We start from the raw sequence: 21126 nt of genomic DNA on the forward strand, positions 1-21126 counted from the left end.
TCTGCTCCTTAATCTCGAGCAGCGAATCTTCGAACTGTAAATACACACACATTATTGGTGCGCACGTGTTGGTGCTTCGGCTTTGCGCTTTCCGCCGGAGGAATTCGAAAAGAAAGGCGCAAGGAAGGAAAGGCGCGCAACCTTGCGAGCGGCGCAGGTGCAAAAAGCCGTGTTTTTGTGGTGCACTGACCCTGCGAACAGCGCCAAGTCCGTCCGCGAAGCACAGTGACCTTTGCCTGTGCCCTCAATCGCCCGCCGCGCTAACCCGCCCGCCCGGCTAGCTGCCGGCGAGCGCGGTGAAAGTCTCAGTACACCGCAAAGTATCGCATTTTCAAAACAAAAAAACGGAAAAACTTATTGCGCAGAGCGTAGGTCAAAAGTTACTATCGCAATTACTGGCCAGAGTAATGAGAGAAATGGCTAAGCTCGCGTCCATTGCTCGTACTTTAATCTCCAACGTACCCATTCTTGAGATATTGTGTTTATTGTAAAAAGAGGAGAAAAGGAAAATAATTTAGGTGAGGGTTATTTTTATTATAAAAACAATCAGTCGTTCACTTGTGGGGAAATTTGGTAATTAAATAATTTTTTAAGGTGTTTCATTTATAATTTTTTTCGACTTTCCAAAAGAAGATAAATCCGTGCACAGAAGAGAGCAATATCCGTCTACCTATATATTATGAATTTACAATATCCGGTCTGTTGACGTTCAAATTAGCTTTTTGAAAATGAATTACTGTTAAGATTTCACTGCTAAATACTGAATCTATATCTGAATTTTCTTGTCATATTTTTTCCGACAAAACAATGGTTAAATGGATATCTAAAAAAAGTGAATTAAAAATTTTAGGATTTTTTCCGGAGGCAAAACTGGAGATACATGACGTGGAAGTTAGCTCAGATCTAACCATTAAAGAGCTTTAAAACTTTTAACGTAAAAACAGTTGAAAATGCCACATGAGGTGAACTGAAGTAAAATTAATTTTTAATGGCTACTTCCTATTTATAGCCATACATTCTTTGTTGTTCATTTAAGGGAGTAGCCATTTGTAATATCAATTTCATCAATTAACCTATTTGCAATTTTCCAAGCTACAGGCGAAAATTCCGGTACTAAATCAGAAAAAAAACGATAAAATTGATTCTTTTCGTCAAGTTGATTGTGCATGATCGGAAAAACTGGTTTTAAGATTCGATTTTGATTAATATTTATATCAAAACCCGTAAAAATTTTAAACCATCAGGGTTTAATAGCTCACAAACTCCATCGAATCGAAAAATTTATATATGGTGGTATTTCTACAACTTATCAAATAGAACTTGATTTTTTATGACTTCGCCAAAATGTCAATTCCTAAAGTTTCACTTTTGGCCTTATGTAAACATTTTTTCAAGCTTCCACGTGTATTGGAGGAATCTTAAGCTGCACTTAACCATTTAATGAAGTCAAATATTTGTTCAAATGAACATCAAATTCTATTTTTTAAATTATTTCGTGACAAAGCGCGCTCTAAAAAAATTGCTCTATAATAATATTTTGGTATTTACGGTAAAATAAATGATCTGGTTGAATGTGAAAAGAAACACAAGTAATTTCATGTACAGTTTTTTAATCGTGAAAACATTTTTGCCATTTTAAATTACAAACATGGAGTCTCATCAAAATTATGCAGTTACAATAGTGTAAAACTCCTTCCGGCTCTTCGCAGCTCCGCAACTAAATATTTGAACAATTATCCCATGCTACGACTACATTTTAGTCTTTAATTACCATTTTCTGTAGTCTATAATTAGAAGTACTAATCGTAAGCGACTATACACACGTTGCATTAAATTTACACACCATTCATCGATTCCAAACTACCGCCGAAAAGGGTTTGTTTTGTACTTGGCAAGTTCAAATCAGCTCGTGAAGTTCGCAATACTTTAAATCATTCACATCTCGTTTGTAAGTTGCAGAGCATCTAGCTCTTATTGGTTCGGTCTCGACCAAACTAAAAACACGACAACGACTTAAAAACAAACTTGCTTTGTCGCTAAATGAGAATACATGAATTACGTCAGTGGCAGTGTGTATCGCACATCATCATCATGTGGGTCGTTTGGTTCTGTGATTTCGCAGAGACTGTCCAAACACACAAGAGTTCGAAACAAAACAAAGAATAATCCGAACGCTTAACAAGTGAAATAACAGTCATCACAAGTTCTTGAAAAATGATGAAAAATCACATCATCCCCAATGGAGCACAGAACAAAAAGGAAATGGAAACAAAAAACAAGATGCATCTCACCAATTATTTACACTTCTTTCCTTACCCTCTACTACAACAACCAGCTTTCAACGTCTGGAACAACAAACACAAGTAATCTTTTTTTATCATGAGTTTTCCATGCAATCTTTCGGGCATTGAATTTGAAACCCTCGCGGGCGCACGGGGGGCTGCCGATTAACTGCGATTTTAATTCTATCACTTGATTCGGTTATGCCAATAAACACAGACCACCTAATTAATTTGCTTGATTTGGTAATATTATCGTTATCGGGTTCCTTTTCATATCCTAATCCAGCGTTATCATCTCGGGCCAACGGTTTAAAAGAGGGTGTCGGAGAACAGGTGTAGTGTGTGAAACAGATATTCACGATACAAAAGTGGTCGTCGACTCTGGATACAGCTTTTGAGAGAACACTCGGACAAGAGCGAGTGTGCATGTGTGATTCGAAATTAACTTTAAACGTAATATCACAGATGGAAATACTCTTTGTGTTCATGTAGTCCAGTTTTTCGCTTGAGTTTGTTTGTACACTAAACTGAAAAAGTTGCTATTGATTTGTAAACACAGCTGGAAAAAACTTTTGGATCCAAAATATCCACCAACTATTATCAAACTGAATTTTGGTGTTGAAGATTTATACTTTGCATCGAAACTTGTGAGCATTTTCGTCGGTAGAAAAACATCTTCGCGGACACTTCTTTTCAATAAAAACCTCGGTAGAAAAGTTGCAAAATTTAAATTCAGCGTTTGCCTTTGGATCGTCGCAGGAGGACAATACAACAAACTGCCACAGGTCGGTAGCAAGTCCGTTGATTTCGGAAATTGTCCACAGAATAATTTTAAATTCAATAAAACAATTTGCAGATTTTCTGAGGGGAACGTTTTTCCACTGCTAGTTACAAGCCTTAACTCAGCGGTCAAATTTATAAAAATCTTGGGTTACAATTCCAAACAACTCCTGTACAGATTTTAAAAGTCGAGAAAAAATATTTAATCAAAATGGATTTTCATTCAAATGTTAATTTTTTTCTGACAAGCGAATCCTCACTTACCAAGGAAAACCCGCATACTGACCAATAATAGCATTTTTTAAAACAAATTAGAAGAAAATTGCAGTGAAAAGCACCATACGTTTTTCCAAAAAAATTTGTCCAGTCTGTAACTCAAGAGCAATGATAGAAAAAGTTGACTGGCGGTTCATGTTTCCTTCAAAGAAGTGAACGCGTTAAATGAAAAGAGTATAATATTATGCTAGAAGCGGTTGGACCACGGGGCTTCCTTGTTAAGTCAAATTTTCTGTTTTGACACCAGATGTTTCCAGCTGAAGCCACGACAAAGTTTACTTTTCGCTAAAAAAGTACGAATAAATTAAAAAAAATCCATATTTTGTAACAACTTGTTGGATTTATCAACTAAGATATATTGCGATTTGTTTAAACAAAAACATTTTCCGAACGATGAGGGTCAGGTTTGGACATTTTTCCGAGTCAACAAACTTCTTCAGAAACCTTTTACTGGGGACCTCTGGGGGGCCACTTGGGCTTGCCGCCGCCGTTGTTGCGTCCCGGCTGGTAGTGACTGTTGTAGTAGTTTGGTGGTGGCGGCGGGGGGTAGCCGCCTTGGTTATGGGGCCCACCGGGAGGCCCGTACATGTTGGGCCGGTCGAGCATGCGCGGCCGCTTGTTATTGACGCCACCGCCTCCAAAGTGCCGGTAACGCTCCTCGCTGCTGTTGGAGCGGTGTTTCGACGGGTACGGCTGCCTGTTGTAGTCCTGGTGGTAGTCGTCGCGGTGGTGCCAGCCGCCGTAGTCCTTGCCCTTGGGCCGGAAGCGCGAGGCGGGGTTGCTGTTGGCGCCGCCAGAGCCAGAAGACGAATCGTTCCAATACTCGCGGAACTTCTTCTTGGGCAGCACGGCCGGCTCTGGCGTGGGCGGCTTGACGGCTGCGGCCGCTGCGGTGGCGGGCGCGGCCGGGTTGGACGAGGGCCGCTCGTTGGACGGCGACGGCGTCCGCGGCGGGCCCGACAGCAGCTCGTCCTCCTCCTCGGCGATGTTGGACGTGACGGTCAGCGGAGACGGCGCCGCCTCCACCATCGTCAGCGCCATCGGGTTCTTCTTAGGCAACCGCGGCAGCTTGGCGTTCGGACTGACGCTGCCTTTGACCGGCGACTTGCACACCTCGGACGACGACACCGACGTGGCCGACAACTCGCGGCCGATGCCGCTGTCCGGGCTGGTGTTGCAGCTGAGCGTGTTGCCGCGCGGCGAGGCACCTTCCGTGCTGCGCCGCCGCTTGTCCACCTCCGACGAGGCAAAGTTCATCAGCTTGTCGAACGTGTGGTCCAGACTCTCCTGGATCTTTTTGTGGGGAACGTCTGAAATGGGATGAAATTTAATTCGAAAGACGTCCTTAATAAATACGCGTTGCGATTATTCGATTAAGGAAAAGTAAAATCAAAATGACCACTCCCAGGTGAGTTGGTTAAAAATCAAAGGTAGAGTTTTCCCGCCACCATATTTATCATTTAACGGCTATTGAGAAAGCAAACGAACTGAAATACTCACCAATGCCAAGTTTAGTAAATATCCCAGGCAATTATCTAGTCAAATACTACAGAACAATACAGAATGTGCACTTGTTGAAGGTTGGTTTGTGCCTGTACGGATGCAAAAGCAGAAAAGAAAGATATTAAAAACTAAAAAAGAATAAAAATTAAAAAATAATTATTAGTCTACAGAACTATTAGCTGCCAGATAAAAGAACAGCCACGATCAGAAACAAGTCTGCTGTATGCTGTACTACAAATGATGGATAAATTTCAAATTGAGTGAATTTCAAACGATTGAAGTAAACATTGCAGCACAAACATAAGCAGAGAAGCCAAATAGAAATGAGAGACGCAGGTACATTGATTAAAATAGACTTGGGGATTTGAGTTTTAAGCAACAATAAAAAAACAAGTCAAATTTAAACACTGAAACAAAAAGACAGAGAAAGGAGTATTCTAGGAAAGGAAATACTAGCTGGAATCAGGGATTGTTCCTGAAATACCGACAGGACAAGAACAATTTAACAGGAACAGGACCAGATTTGAACTTAAATGTTCATTTGTTATTTCTTGAAAATACGTAAGAAATTTTGCATCAGATAGAGGAGCGATTGAACAGGTTTTTTAAACGATTAAATTTTAACTGGAACAAAATTTTCTAGGAGTTTTCCAACAAGGGAATTCTTTGGATTCGACGTTTCAGTTTTTTGGCGAAATTATTGAAGTGTTCAGTATTCAACGAGTTAAGAGATATCACCAAGGGATTTTTTTGACTCATTAAAAATCGAATTTTGAAGCCATTTTCATTCAATCGTGATGATTTTTCATGGGTGACTACTTGAAAAGACTAATCGATGATTGATGGGTAATTTTTTACTTACCCACAGACTCTTTAATTTTAAGACTCTAGCCGGAAATTTGGCCAACGGCATGGCTGATTAACAATTCGAGATTATGTTTACAAAACTATTTTTGACATGTAGCTCCATTTTAGTGCTACTATCTAAAACTATTTCAATTTTTTTTACATTTTTAATCCTTTTAATGAACATATTTTTTCAGTAATATAAAATTAAGCAAGAAAGTTTTGGTCCTATGAAAACATAGTAATTTTTATCAGCTTTTAGAATATGATTAGTATTTTTCTATGCAATGAACCATTAAAAATTTACAAAGCTCTGAACTAACCCTTGTGGGATTTTTTTTATTTTATCCGCAACGTCCATTATAACCCACCGATCGATTTGTCTCACTGAACTGCGTACAATCAAAAATTCAGCAAAATCGAGCAGACTTTTGACATTGTTGATTTTCTCAAAAACTACAAATATCACTAAAATTGTTGAATCAAAAAATTTCTACCACTGCGATCAGGAAAGGCTACACAAATTTCAAAGGATTCGCCATAAACTAACACGTCAAAATCTAAGAGTTTCCTTATAAGGACACACAGAAAAAAATGGTTTCGGTAAGAGTTTCTATCGTCTTGAATCGAAAACCTGTCAACCCCCCCCCCCCCCCATCTTATGTGATAGCACCTTCTTAGGCACGATTCGTACAGTACATTTAATTAAGTAGTGTCAAAAATGTTTTAGCGAGGGAAAAACGTTTTCAGGAACAATGATATTCAGGACATACTTAGGTGCAAAATTAATTAAAATAAATGGTTTTTAAGAGTTTTAATTACCAAAAATTTCATAATTTTAATTTTTACTTTTAAGGTCCAACTCTAGGGTTGAAGTAAATGTTAGATTTGAAAAGAACAAACTTAACACATGATCAGTTATTACTTATGCAGTCGATTTTATTTAGTTGGTTTTTTCCTCAACATGATTTTTGCAGTCAGGATCACTGGATAAAATTTGACCTGTTGTTGCTGAAAAATCGCCAAGTCTACTATACAAAATTATAAAATAAAAATCTTGTTACAAAGACCACTACTGGAAATAATACCATCTAGCTAAAATACTGAATCTAGTTCAGACCTAACACCCATGCTTACGGCATGATGAAAGCAAAAAGCAACTGAGACCAGACACTCACCCTCTTCCTCTGCAGCTGCCGTGGTGCCGGTTGAAGGCATCGGTTGCTGACTTGAGTTAGAGGAGGAGGAGCTGGGGGGTGGCGGGGGCGGCAGTGTGGGTTGCTCAGAGGCTTTGGGACCGTCCGAGGGTGGCCTGCTGCTTGAGTCTTGCGTCTCGCTGGAAGGCATCTTACACGGCGGACTGCCCGGCGCGGTGGAGAGCGAACGTTTCCGCGCCACGGGCTTTGGGGGAGGCAGTTCGGGGCCGCTGGAGTCCTCGACGGGCTCCAGCTTGACCACGGGCGGCGGCACCGCCGCACCCATGCAGTCGGCGGGAGACTTGACCTCTTCTTTGGCGGGTGCCTTCTTGATGCGGGCGTGCAGGGAGGCGGCCAGGCCCTCGGAGAACGGCTCCTCCGAGGGGCCGGCGTTGTTTGGAGGTATTGGCACAATTGTTGAGGTACGCGCGGAGTTGAGTTTTGAGGCAGTGACTACGACGGGCCGTTTGCTGTCAGAGAAGTAGTATGACTCGATGTACGGGTTGATGTCCGCCCTTGGCAGTTGTACTGAGGAGATGGCGCCTGCCGGCGCCTGTTGCTGCTGTTGTTGCTGCCGCTGCGAGAAGGGAGATTTCGAGCGCGGGTAGGCCAGCCCCTCGAGAATGGGCTGCGACGCCGACGTGTCGGTGCTGTTCGGCCGCGAGATGGGCGAGTAGAGTGTGCGAGAGCTGCTCTCACCCTCGTCTTCCGTCATCACGCGGCTGATTTTAGACCGCATCTTGGTAGTGTCCATCTTAAGGATGTCGTTGCTGCTCGCGTTTGGCGTCGACGACGTCGTCGTCCGTTCAACCACGGCATCAATCAGGTTCTGCTGCTTGATCTCGTACGTCGTCCTCTCGCTCGGCTGGTGGCGCTCTGGGGGCACTGCGCCCAGCGTGCGTTCGATCTCGTTGTTCATCAAATCCGCTATCGAGCTATAACGTTGGTTGGCTGCAAAAGGAATTGTAAATTAAATATTACAAGATTATCATTTATCATGCGTGATAAAATTAAAAAACAAAATAAATAAAACATAACTAACCAGTAAATGAAGCAAATTATGGATATATTAATGGATCCTTAACTAAGTAAAACTGGTATGTTACTTGGAAAAAACTGCTTTTTCATACAATCAATTATTTGTAGACAAACTTCCATTTTTTAATATTCAGCATGAAATACAAATTTTAAAGAACCCATTTAGACTTAAGGACTTTTCGGCATACTTCAATAATTTCTACAAATTATATACTTTAGAGGAGGGAAATAAACAAGAGCTCACATATTGAATAGAGTCCAAAATTAAAAAAGGCGTTGCATTCACGGCCTGTCAAGTAATGGGCTGCTTTAAAAACCTAAAAGTACAGGATCCTTCGCAAAACTTGCGTTCCATTTAGAACAAACTTTAAAGGTTTAAATCATAGGCGTCTAAGAGCAGAACTAAAACGCCTTGAGTGTAATATTAACTGAAGATCAGCTTGTTAAGTTTCTCAGGCAATAACAAGATTAAATCTACCCTCAACGCTGTCATATATTTTTAAGCAAAATAATGGGTAACACAAACTGAGATAATTCTGACTCCCGTTGAGGGTGCCCCTGCTTGTTAGCCTGTGCATTTTATAAGCAGTAATAAGGGCAAAACACATCTTGCAAACAAGGTTAAAATGTCAATTTAGTAACTAAAATAGAACTGTACACAACATGCATGCTTTATTGTCTAACAATTGTAGTTTACATCGTCTCACGTGCATTACGTTTCATTAACTTGAGATCATAAAAAATATTTTTATTTTTTGTGAGTTTTTAATTAGTAGTTGTAATATTTTCTGCGGTAATTACCTTGGTGGGAGGGTGGTTGCTGGGGGTGGTGCATTTGCATTGAGGGGTGCTGTTGCGCCAGTCTTTCCTGAGACAGGTGCCTCCTGAGTGCGACCTTGGCGGGTGAGAGCTGCGTGTAGTCTGGCTGCCGGCGGTTGTCGGACGAGATCCTCCGTGAGTCTTTGGAGCGGGCGTCCATCATGGGAGCGGCCTGCGGGTAGCCGTGATTGATCTGGTGTCCCAGAGGCACCTGCGGCACTGGGTAAGGGTGCATCTTGGCGTGCACGTGGTGCGAAGAGGATGAGGAGGGCGTCGGGCGGGACTGACTGACCACCGGGGGCGGTGGAGGGGGAGGCTGCGGCTGCTGGTGTTGCTGCTTTCGCTCGTTGCCGTCATTCAATTCAGACTCAATGATGGCCTGCATGCGGTCGCTGAAGTTGATCTTGTACGACGACTCCTGCTGACTCTTGCCAGGGCCCGCCGCCGCAGCCTTGTTCTCGGGCTTTTCATCATGGTGCTTGAGGTGGCGCGGGTTCTCTTTCATCTTCTCCGCCTCGATCTGGCGTCCGACCTCAAGCAGCTTCTTGGCCAGGATCTCAGGGTTGTCCTCCTTGATCTTTTCCACATTGGGCACGTCCGGCCAGTCCTGTGACCTCGAGCGTGACTCGCGGCTCTTGCGACTCTTGACGTGCGGCGGGGGCGGAGGAGGCGGCGGTTGCTGTTGCTGCTGCTGATGTTGCTGCTGCTGATGTTGTTGCTGCTGATGTTGTTGCTGCTGCAGCTGATGTTGTTGCTGCTGTTGATGCTGATGTTGTTGCTGCTGCTGGGCAACGGTCTGGAGCAGGTGCTGCGGCTGCTGCCCGTTGCCCACTATCACAGGTGCTTGCACGGCCGCCTTCTCGTAGTGTTGCTGCAGCTGTGGCGGGTGGACGTGGGGGTGGTGCTCAGGAGGCGGCTTGTAGATGACGGGCACCGGCTTGCTTTCGGCCTTGGCCAGCAGCATCTCGTTCTTCTGCCGCTCCATTAGCTTGTGCTGCTTCCTGCGCGCCTCCTCCAGCGCCGGATCACAGTTGCGCACGCCGTTGAGCGCGTGCGGTGGCTCGTGGGCTGACTTCTCGGCCGCGGCCGCTGCAGCTGCCGCCACCACAGCGTGTTGCTGGTGCCGTTGCATCAGTCTCAGGTTCTCTTCCTCTAGAGGCAGTACCTGTAAACAAGTAAGTGCCAATATAGGAGCCGTGTCTCTTATGAGAGCGGGGTAACGAATTACCTCTCTTTGAAGATGAGCCAGACTACCCTGCAACTCTTTGTGTGTCTGTACAATATCTTTGGCACTTGAGAGAAGATCACTAGGGTTGTTGGCCACGATGCCGATTTCGTTCATCCGCGTTTTGAGCAGCGCCACGCTGTCTGTGATCAGCACTTGAATCTGCTTTTCCAGCTGTGAGGCGCGGTTCAGGATCTTGGCATTTCGCTCCTTCTCCGCCTTAATTGACATCTGCACGCTGACCTTGAAGTCAGGCGTCTTCATGTGGTGGATGAACTGCATGTAACTCGTCCTGATGCTGTCCAGAAGCACCTGCAGCCCATACGGCTCCAACGAGTTTCTTGGTTCTACCTCGTTGTGCACAATCGACGGCGCGTTTTCAACCAGGATGAGGCTTGGCAGCTGCTGATCCACGCAGCCAGGCGCCGGCGGCAGCTTCTGGCCCTGCATCTGGTTGCTCGTGCTAAGCAGGGTTTCACTGTGAAGGAGATCCAAGCCGTTGATGTTGATCTTCTTCTTTTTCTTTTGACGAGCGATTTTGCCTTTCGGCTTTCTTCCAGGCCGCTTCAACACATTCGGCTTGTTGGGTCTTGGAGACATTTTTCGCTTCACCCTCTTTCTCTGAGCCTGGACTTTACCTGGAAAAGCAAAAACTTTCATTGTAGTGGCTAGGAAATTGGAACGATTAAATAATTTAATTGGATATTGACAGCATGAATAAAAAATTTCAGATTGTTTTTAACCATGAAAGCTACCATTAAACTGACAATAGTTTAGTTTATGTGGATATGTTGCCACGTTTGCCTGAAATACTATTTTCCAGCAATTAAGTATATTTATATTATATAGATAACCCACTAACGTGGGAAGTAGCAACCAATTGGCTTTCAAAATAAAAATATTTGCGGTCATTTTGATCTCTTGGAACAAGCATCCAGTGACAATACAATGATCTAAAATATAAAAAGATATAGCCCCCTTTTCTGATGGTACACAATTCCATGAATGAACATTAAAATTATGTTAATGCAAAAAATCCTTTCACTGAAGAACAGTCCCAAATAAATGCCTTTTATGTTGAATACTCAATTTCTGTTGAGTGACAAAAACACGTTTACGTCAGCAGAGACACGGTTTGGAACTGACTATTTTCCCTTTTCCTTCACGGATAATTAAAAATAAAACACTATCAGATAAAAAAAACCGTCCAAATTTCCCAGTTCTGTTTATCACGTTGAAAACGATAAAAACCAGCAGATAGTTGAGAATTAATCAACGGTCAACGTTGCTCACCCGCATTGTTGTTATCGTCGTCGCTGCAGCTTTCCTTTCCACTAGCTTTCATTGTATACACGTTCCACGCATGTCTGGTGGTAGGTCCGTACACCTTTCCTTTCTCCTCGTCGGAAGACCGTGGGTCGTCTTGCTTCAAAGAGCCGTCATTAGAACTAGTGTCCTCCGTCATCGACTTTGCTTCTCGTCTAATTCTTGGATTTCGTATATTCTCATCTCCGTTGCAGCTGCCGTTGGATCTGGCTTTGTTTTTCGTGAAGTACCTCTCCAGCTGAGAACAATTAAAGGCTCAAGCAATAACTCCAACAAATTGCAATCAGCCTCACCTTTGACCTATCTATGACGTGAAGGAAGTACGACACAGGCTTTCCAGTCCACGAAACCGATCCTTTCAAAGGGTCCATTTCCGTCACCTCCATGATCGTGCCAATATCTGCGAAAAATTTGACACGGTTGCGGTGTACATGTCTGAGATACCAGATCATACCAGACAGATTTCTGTCCGTAATGCGGAAATTGGCTGGGCAAAAGGACTTTGAGGACACGATTCTTGTTCCGTCTTTGAGCTCGGCGAACCTCTCCTTCAGAGCGTGGTCGACGTTGGGGCCGAATGCGAAATTGTTTACAAATACCAGCGACGCCGACGTGATCATCGTTCTGTTCTCCTCGTTGAGGAAGTCACCCTTCAAGATTGTGTACTTGCCATAGCTTTTTCCGTACCAGGCCATCCACCTTTGGAAACTACGATCCATAGACTGCAGAAAAAGAAAATTGTTAATTAAAAAGCAATGTCAACACGTAAAAATTAGATAAAAGAAGTAAGAGTAAATTTTCAGAATATTTGATTTTCTGATTTAATTTTCTTATCTATTGCAATTTCCATTATTGCTCACCTTCGCATATTTAGCAGGCATGTCCGCCTTTTCGATGCCATAGCACATTTTGCAGTTGGTGGCGGCGGCCATCTGCAGCACCACCTGTCCAACCCCGGAGCCCAGGTCGATGAACGTGTCCTCCGGCGTCGGACAGACCTTTTCAATCATCTGCAAGACGAGATCAAAAGACGTCTCCCCGTACACCTACGCAGCATATTAGTTTAAAGTCGCATGAATTATGACGGCTGGGGGCAAACCTCTGGTGAAAAAGGCTCATACTGGTTGAGCTTGTCTGGATCCTCGACCGCCTGATTGTAGGTTTGCTGAATGATGTGGCGCAGCAGATCCTGCGAGGGTCTCTTGCCAATTCGCTCAGCCCGCCGTGCAGTGCCTTTTTCCTGGAACAAGTGAAATGCTTCGTTAGACACCGTGTTTCCAGAAAGGAAAAAAATCAAGTAAAAAATCCGTACGGTTAAGGAGCAAATTGATGGCGGTGGGTGCTTCAATGAAATAATTATCAAAGGGAGACAAGCTTTATTCGCAATCAGCGCTCTTTGTTTCGTTTCGCGGAGCAAATGCACCCGAGACATTTTCGCCGTTTCTCACAGGTTGGTTGCATTCAAGCGGCGTATTGCGGCAAGACACCAAGTGGAATGGCGCGCTGCTTGGTGGGACGGCGAGGGCAGTGGCCTCGCTCGCTCGTTAACCGACTCGCGCGGCAAGCGGGCGAGCGAGCGAGCTAGTGAGCGACTCCATCCATACCTTGTGCCCGCGCCGCCAGTGTTTTCATCTCGACTCACGCTTACACACACACATACACACACACACACCGACCGACCGACCAACCGAATGCACTTCCATCTATAAATAAAAAGCGACCGTAATTCATGCCACGGCCACCGAGTTGCTTGGTCCGAGAGTGCATTCTCGGTCGCGCACCACAATAATAAAATTCGACGGCCGCCGACCAGCAGGCCACAATGGATCGCAGGCGGCAAAATGCATCGCGGACGAAAAGAGAAAGTCGAGTGCATGCGTTTCCACGCCATTATGATTTTTTTCGGAGATGAACACGGAAGTGGAGCCGCCTGTTCTGACGCTATCGCGCGTACCATGAAAATTCTCACTCGAAACAATGGATGCAATAATTGGGCCTTCACCTTAACATTCATGGATCTGCAGTTATAATTGAGCGGTCGTAAATTCGGCACATTACGCGCGCAGATAAAGCCTCGTCCTTGTAACAACAAGAACAGCCGCCTCGGCAGCGGCATTACGCCGGAGTGAAATTTCATTCATTTGCTGGAACGAGCTCTCTGATCCTTTTACGTCAAAAACAACCAATCGAGAGTGCGGCTAAAAGGATTAAACTACTTCCAGCCATTTCGAATCGAAAGCATTGATGAGAGGATGAAGTTGATAAATCAATGGCATTCTATGTATCAAGCTGGATTTGTTATTTTTAACTACAAATTTCAATTTACTAGTGATAAGAAAATCAAAAAGCATGTGTTTGTCCTAACAAATCGGTGACTTTACATTTTAAAAGGTTTCTTTAAGTGCAATCCATACTACTAGCGGATTTTGACCCATTTGTTGCCCAGAAATTAAAAAGCAGAACTTATAATTAACATTTAACACTAAAAGAGGTGGATTTGAATTTCCAGGGAGTAAAATCGTTGAAATAATTGGACGGGAATGTAAATAGTTTTTTTTTTCAATGAAACTTTTGTTCAGTTTGAAATTGTTGTACAAATTCCCTTGATGGCAAAAACTCGAAAAATATATTTGGGGTAGAAATGTATTATTTATAAAATTTCCAATGCTTTGAAGAAAATTCACCACTTATTCTAAGAAACCCATTCTGATCTAGGCAATTAAATCAATTTCTGGGTCCAAAATAGAACGCCAAGAAGTTTTTAAAATCAGTTAAAATGATTACTGTTTCACAATGCATAGAAAATATAATTGTGCTTTCTAAATATTAATGTTCGCCTGTTGGCATTTATATTGAAGCATGTTCAAAATTCTCTTTTTAAAACATCAAGCCGCTTCTTTCACTACTTGTCTAATAAAACATATGTAATTGAAAGACCTCTTGACGTGCGCTCTATTTTCAGCATTTCAACGTCTCCCGAAAAAGAGCAGTTGAATTTTTCCCCTGGTCCGAAAGCCGAAAGTTCAAAAGTCGCGAGAGAATCTGCGTCGCGGCATCGACACACGTTCACGCAAATTTATTTTAATGCGCGTACGCGATCGCTATAAATAGAGTGCGGCACGCTCAGCTGCGAGAGAAAATAGCACTTTGTTGGCAGTGCGGCGACGTCACTGGGCCAACACCTCCCCCGAAACCTCCCCGTCCGCGCGCACGAGGAGGGCATTTAAACGCAGCGTGAGGGGGTGGCTGGCTGTTTCATCATCCGCGGGTGCACGCACAACATGCAGATGCGTGCCGCCGCTTTCAAGAATACTGTATTTCGGTCGCGTCGGCCATTCGCCCGCCGCCAGATCTGCAGCGAAAACAAACAAAGCAGCAAAGGGTTGGTTTGCGCGCGCGACCGAGAGAGAGAGAGAGAGAGAGAGCCAGCCGAAGCCGAAGAGACAGATCAATAACCAACATTCAACGCCACGGCCGCTGTGCATTTGCTCCTCATCAAGCGAGCAGGCGGGCGAACGACTCGCCTCGCCTCCCGTGACCTTTGAGCACCTCCAGCTTTTTGCCACTCGCGTCGGTCGGATCGATCATATTTTGTTTTCTGTTTCCGCCGTGTTATGAATAGCGGGCCATAAATTTCGGATTCATGACGAAAGAGGCGTTTCGTAACAAACCTTTTGCTTACTCTCCATTAGGAAAAAATCATTTCACTTGAGTCATAAATTTTTTCAAAATGTATTCAGTAAAAGAGTAATTGTAACTTTTACTTTAAAAGGCTGATAATTAGGCCACGGCCTGGCCACGGAGCAAATCAATTCTAATTGGGAGAGTTCACGACGAAACTTGGAGTCGCAAGTTGTCAGCCTATGTCACTCCCGAGGTCGCAGCTTATTTACTTCCGCGTGTCTATTCTGGATGCAGCGACAAAAAACGATACCACACGCATGGAACGTGTCTTTGCTATTAATACGATATATAGTTGCAATACTGTCTGGGTTTCATTCAGAATTGCGAGCATTACATAACTACAAGAACCAGCCAGGATAAACTTACAGAAAATACGTTATCGGTAAATAATGTTTTCTTTTAAAAAATTTACATTCTATACTTAACGATATTTTTTGAAATTAACTTATTAAAAAATGTGTTTAGAAGAAAAAAAATAGTTAAAAAATCTTTCTATCTCCATCATTTCAAGTTTCTAAGAGCCTAATATAGCTTCCTGGGAAATTATTTTATTTTTCAATTTTAAGATATGAAAAAAAATGAAACATGAAACTGCAATTAAGTGGAACATTGGACTGAAAATGAAAACCTAACAATTTAAATTAAGAGCTTTGCCTTTTCCTGCAAGTTCCACAAATCAGCAGTCAATATTCCATGGAGCAGTAATCCTATTTTCCATTTCCCGGAATAGCCCTGAACGTGCTCGGTGGCAATGTTCACCGGGCGGCACCAGATTATTATATTGCTATTTTTTTCAAGGGTCATAGCCCTCCGTGCACACGAGTGATGCACACATCGATTGGCAGGGTGGACGAACAGAACAGAACGGACGGTGCGGCAATGGTCGGTGGCGCGATTCGTGTTTTGTTACTGGGCTACGGGAAAGAAGCAGTGGAGGGTGTGCGCCAGGGGTGAAGGGGGATGGGGACGGGCGGCCGTGGGGTTGGCGGGCGAAGGGAGGCTGGCGGGCGAATCGATACGACGTCAGTGCCAAACCCCGTCCAATGCGCCTGGCTGGCTTGGTGTTTAAAGGGGACAGACCAAAACATTGCATCCGCTAGCTATGCTATATTACGGCGGCGGCGACGAGACGACCGTGTTGTTGTTGTGAGCGAGCACCGCACCTTGCTTGCTCTCTCGCGCGCACGGCAGGAACAGGTGTAATCACTTTAGCCCACGCATTCACACGCCGCTGATTCCCACTCGGACATTCATTTTTTGGTCCAACGAGCAGCAGGAGACAAATAAATCAAAAATCCATCCTTTTCCGGGGCATGCGATTGTTTCGCCTGTCGAGCACGTGCAAAACTCGGGAACACACATATTAAATATTGAGCTTTGCCCCGACACCGAAAAATGAAAATATCCATCCGGAACAAATCGTGGGGATTGAAGGAACACAATTCTTTTGTTACACCAAAGTTTTGAGCTTTCAATACGTTTTTAAGGGATCCTTTAGCTTTGTCGACTGACCCTTATATTTTACTTAATGTTTGGAGAGTCAATGGAGAATAATTTATGATGCCGGCAAGAGGCAAAATCTGTGACTAGGATCCGTTTTGCTTTGTGAATGGATGTCGTGCGGCTTCGTGAAAGAAAAAAAGCGGCCTTCCTGTGAACTGGGAATATTTATGACATCCCCTTTTTACTATTTTAACAGGAGCCTGTTTTAATAATAGAGACAAACCAAAGGTGCAGAGCTCGTTTAAAATTAATTTAACATTCCACAACCCTCGCAATATTTGAAATTTTGAGGTGCATGGTAGAAACTTCAATTGTGTTTGAGTAAACAGTAAATTTGAGCATTTCGTATTTTGACACGGCCGAAAAAAGGAACAAAAAATTATCCTCGCAGTATGTGGTGAGCTGCGCACGGTAATAAATACACAAAGTGTCATCATAAAATTTGACACGCGCAAGGAGGGGAAGACACTCAAGAGTAAGATTTCCGAAGATTTCTGACATCGCTTCGTCTTTCGTTGTGCAACGAAGCTGCAGTCACGTATGCATACGCGCAGTAAGTGAGCTTGGGAGGCCGCAATGAACAGTTTCAAGTCGAGATACAAATCAAGCATGCAGGTGTTGCATTTAAATTTTCAGTTTACCCAAGAGCACTTTTACTGGTTAACGTTTAAGGCAACCCAACTGAAAATGATAAAAGCCACTTACCAACTTCAGGAACTCGTCGATGGCGCGGTTGTACCTGTCGCATAATCCTCTCATGGATTCAAAGCTGTCGAGAAGAAAGTGAATTCAAATTTAGAACTGTTCATTTTTTCCAAATTTCCAAGAACATAAAAGAGGGTCAATAGAGTAGCGTTATTTTATTGATAACGACACATCAAAAGGCAGGTGGCCGGCTGAGAAGTATTAACCGACAGGTGGAAATTGGCGCGAAACAACTCACCTGCGAGTGTCGTAGTCTTTCAGGATGTTGTTCTCGAGGGGCAGCTTGAGATCGGGCAGCTCCTTGCAAGCCCAGCTGAAACACGAAGAGGTGAAAAATTATGGGAGTCGTCTACAGCGCGAATGCCAGCCTTGAACTCGACGCGTTTTCAGCGCAGCTACCCGACCGAACTCGGCGGGCAAGTTCAAGACTGCATGTCAGCCGCACTCGCACACACACACATTGATAAATTTGCAACATGACCGTTTGTTCGCAACCTTGGCAGTGACACAGCTCATGGAGGCGTTTTGTTGTTGCTCACGCGCCGGATTAAAATTAGAGCGCTGGCTGGCTGGCTTGCTTTCGCCGTGAATTATAGCGACAACGAGACGCTGCTGAAAGGCCGGTTTGCCTCGCCTGCGAGTCAACGCACCGCGTGTGCGAATTATCATAATATAGAGTCGAGAGAAAGATAAATGAAAACAGTGCAGCTGCGTGCCAAAGCCCAAAACAAAAGCATTGTTCTGAGGGAGATAATGCTAGTGGGGATTGCTTGTCAGCAATTAATTTGGCGTTGACTGATAAAAATTGGATCAAGAGGGAAATAATTAGGCTCTTGAATTTGTTGATTAATTTTGAGGAAGATCATTGTCATTTTTAGATCTCGAGAGGTGGAATATTCTTTTCCAGGCATAAATTTCACTGAAGGATGGAACAAACCCTTAGAATTACCTTGAAGATTGAATTCTTAACAATGAGATATTGAATTGGAATGTATTTTATTTTTCTTATGACGCGTTTTCTAAACATTGCAGCGGGCCAGCAGGACAATAAACAGTAAAACTCTCCACGTTGACAAATAATTTTGAAAATATTTGGAAAAGCAAAATGAAACAGCTGTTATTGCCCAATTCAGGGCTGTGAAACAACATACATTGCGCGTTGACCCACAGAAAATTTTACTTTAAGACTCCAATCCAAACCAAGTGGAAATCATTTTAATATTTTGGAGGTGAAGGGCATTATTTAAGAGGGTTTACTCAATTTTCATTAGTAGTATTTATTTGACTCTAATTTTCAAATGACATAATTTTTTAACTTTCTTAGCCAGCTTAACCGTTTATCATGAATTGAAAATCTGGGAAAAAATTGCTTGCGTGATCAGGAAGTGAAATTAATAAAATGATAAAATGAGTAGTTGATTCTGTTATTGGTCTCCTTGCACTATTTTAAAATTTTACTTCCGTAACGTACGAGCAATAGAAATATTACTTTCTTCCTACGCGGAATTTTCTCCAATTTGTTTTGACAAAAACCTCTGAACTTTTAATGATTGTTTCTGAAAGTCTGCGTTTCTGAATCATTCAGAGCATTATTTCCATCAAAGCTTCCGAATTTTATTGTTCGAGCTATCGCATTCTGGGCAAAAATTAACACAAAGACAGTTGTTTTACAACATATTGATTGATTTTTCTACGTATTTGTCAAGCCACTCAAGCAAAAATTCTCCAACATACATAAAAAAATCCGGTTTGGCAGAAATGGCGACAAACAAACTCGATTTTGCCGTCGATTGAAAAGAAATTTGGCGGGTTTCGATTTTTGTCCGACTTCTCCCCGGTTCGCTTTCATGACACAAAGAAAGAAGTCTTGGCGTTTAAATTGAATTGCGCTGCCGAGAGTGGCTGTTGTGCCGGTCGACGGCTCAATGCTAACGCGCGAAACCAGTTCGCCACTCGCGTTTCCAGTTTTCGCGCGAATTTCACGGAATCGCTGCCGGGTGCGATCGGATCCGAATCATAAAACACTGCAACACTAATATTTTTCGAGTGCTGCCGTGCGCCAGGGGCGGAGGTAGGGAAAAATTGAAGTGCCCTCGTGTAGGGAACTGTGTCTAGCCTCTCCGCTAGTGATAATAACGAGGCGGATCGAGACCTTGAATCATAGACTTTCTTGGCGAACTGCACCAATCGAAGGTTGCTCTCAACTTCACTGGCTCCGCGGCAGCTAAAACAAAGTCAGGGATGGCTGTTGGCCTTCCTCGGAGTGGGAGTGGAGATGAGACTCTAGGAGGCAGACGCAGAGCAAAGCTACCTGCTCGCCAAAAATATTTCAAGGTTGCGAACCGCACCGACCGGCGAAAGACAAATCAGCATTCGCGTGCCTCTCCGAAAACAAACATAACCCTTTCCAGGTGCCATTTTTCACGGCGATTTGAGACGGGGATTTTAAAAATTAAATATAAATCTTCTCGTGACATCCTAGTGGCTGCAATTTATCAATGCGGTGTTTTTCGTTTTCATTTTATCCACACTTACCGGATTGTCTCCACGATTTCGATCGCACCATCGTGTTTGTCCTGTAAACACAATCATTGAATAGTTAGTTACGAAACAAGGGGTCGTAAAAGTGTATTATTTAATCAGGTTTAATATAAGAGGTCATTTCGTTACTTCCCTTTCCTACAAAAAAGCGATAACGAGCGATAACCACGGGTGAACTTTAAAACCAAAATAAAACCTAATCTAAATCTATATTTATATTATATATTATCCCTCACACACATTAACTTAGGGATTTAGATGTTTTGATCCAAGTTAGGATAAAAATAATTATTATAATGTTGTGAATAAAATTCGATTAGGAAATTAATCTTGTGTACAATTTAGTAATTGACCAGAAACGTTTTGAAATTTTCTTGTTCCGTGTGTTAGTTGGAAGATTGTGAGTTTAAATTCACTAAGAATGTTTTGTTCCGCTCACGGGGGACAACAAAAGCCGTGCTAGTGCAGCGACGGTTTTCTCTTGGGACTCCCGAGTCCGTGCCGTGCGCTGTGCACACATTATGCATAATCCGAATTCCAAGCATGCTTCCAACGCCATGGTGCGCATTTCGGACTTTTTCGGTCCATCTACACACCGAGGAAGCGGCCCCGCGTGACCGTGAATCAAAGGGCCGAGGATTATCGATTTCGGTCGGGAGCCAAGTCCAAGTCCGCGTGCAGAGAGGGCAATGTTTTGCACTTACCGCGCCTCGGCCCGAAGTTAAAGGCCAGTGGTAAACGGCGGGATCAGAGCCCACGGGGCTGTGCAGCACGAGTTCTTGCGACATGTCGAAGTAGCCACTCGTCCTCAACAAAACACACACAATTTGAAACAAGCGCGGTCGCCGATTGGGACACTAAAGTGCAGTTTAACCGAACGCCATCACGATAGTCTAGCTCGGCGGCTACACGAAAACATGGCTGATTCAAATGTATGGGACAAACTTGAGTGAGCGAGCCAGCTAGCGAGATGGTACAACAACTGCAAGAAAACGGCCGGGTCATGCGCACTGGCCGCTCTCGGAAAGAATTTCCCGGGTTCCCAGTAGACACGCCAGACAGCGCTGCGGCCGCCCCCGGATTATTGCCCTTGCTCGTCTCCGATCACGCCCGCCAGGGGCGTGCTGTGCAGGCAACGGTGCTCAGCCCCTGCGGTTTTTTAAAGTAGACAACCTTTCTGCTCCGCGTGACGAGCGAATTGCATACCTCCTTTATGCCCATTGAAAGAAAGGGGATTTTTTGGCGATCTATCTATGGTTGGGCTCATTATATAGTTCATTTTCTTATCTCTATTGACGACGACGACTGCTAGAAAGAATAAGAGGTTCTTCTTGTTTCAAAATTCGTGGATAATTTAGCTTTAATTATTTAATATCGATTTTCTTTCCTTCATGCGGTAAAA

At 43.7% G+C, this 21126-nt stretch overlaps 1 protein-coding gene across 3 annotated transcripts; it reads right to left on the reverse strand.

The window, feature by feature from the left end:
- Positions 1-1593: 1593 nt before the first annotated feature.
- Positions 1594-20727, reverse strand: LOC135934750 (histone-lysine N-methyltransferase, H3 lysine-79 specific-like). Of its 3 annotated transcripts, none has more exons than XM_065476708.1 (13): positions 20429-20727; positions 19719-19759; positions 17422-17496; positions 17184-17247; positions 12391-12531; positions 12152-12337; positions 11746-12013; positions 11585-11691; positions 11259-11529; positions 9969-10603; positions 8723-9905; positions 6866-7834; positions 1594-4648 (listed from the first exon to the last, which is right to left on the reverse strand). In XM_065476708.1, the coding sequence occupies exons 1-13, from the start codon at positions 20510-20512 to the stop codon at positions 3786-3788; spliced, it is 4887 nt and encodes a 1628-aa protein (XP_065332780.1). In that variant the 5' UTR covers positions 20513-20727; the 3' UTR covers positions 1594-3785. The 3 variants fall into 3 exon arrangements, with proteins under 3 accessions (XP_065332780.1, XP_065332779.1, XP_065332783.1); XM_065476711.1 differs by adding an exon at positions 4839-4930 and having other exon boundaries at positions 4508-4648; positions 8723-10603; positions 20429-20726; XM_065476707.1 differs by having other exon boundaries at positions 8723-10603.
- Positions 20728-21126: the final 399 nt, after the last annotated feature.

This window comes from Cloeon dipterum, chromosome 1, assembly GCF_949628265.1.
Source record: "Cloeon dipterum chromosome 1, ieCloDipt1.1, whole genome shotgun sequence".
Classification (NCBI taxonomy): domain Eukaryota; kingdom Metazoa; phylum Arthropoda; class Insecta; order Ephemeroptera; family Baetidae; genus Cloeon; species Cloeon dipterum.

Coding starts and splice junctions, on each gene's coding strand:
- LOC135934750 (XM_065476707.1), bottom strand. CDS start 20,512: ATGTCGCAAGAACTCGTGCTGCACAGCCCCGTGGGCTCTGATCCCGCC. Junction 12,014..12,151: donor TGCCTGCTAAATATGCGAAG/GTGAGCAATAAT, acceptor CTTTTTCTGCAG/TCTATGGATCGTAGTTTCCA. Junction 11,530..11,584: donor ACGTCATAGATAGGTCAAAG/GTGAGGCTGATT, acceptor AATTGTTCTCAG/CTGGAGAGGTACTTCACGAA.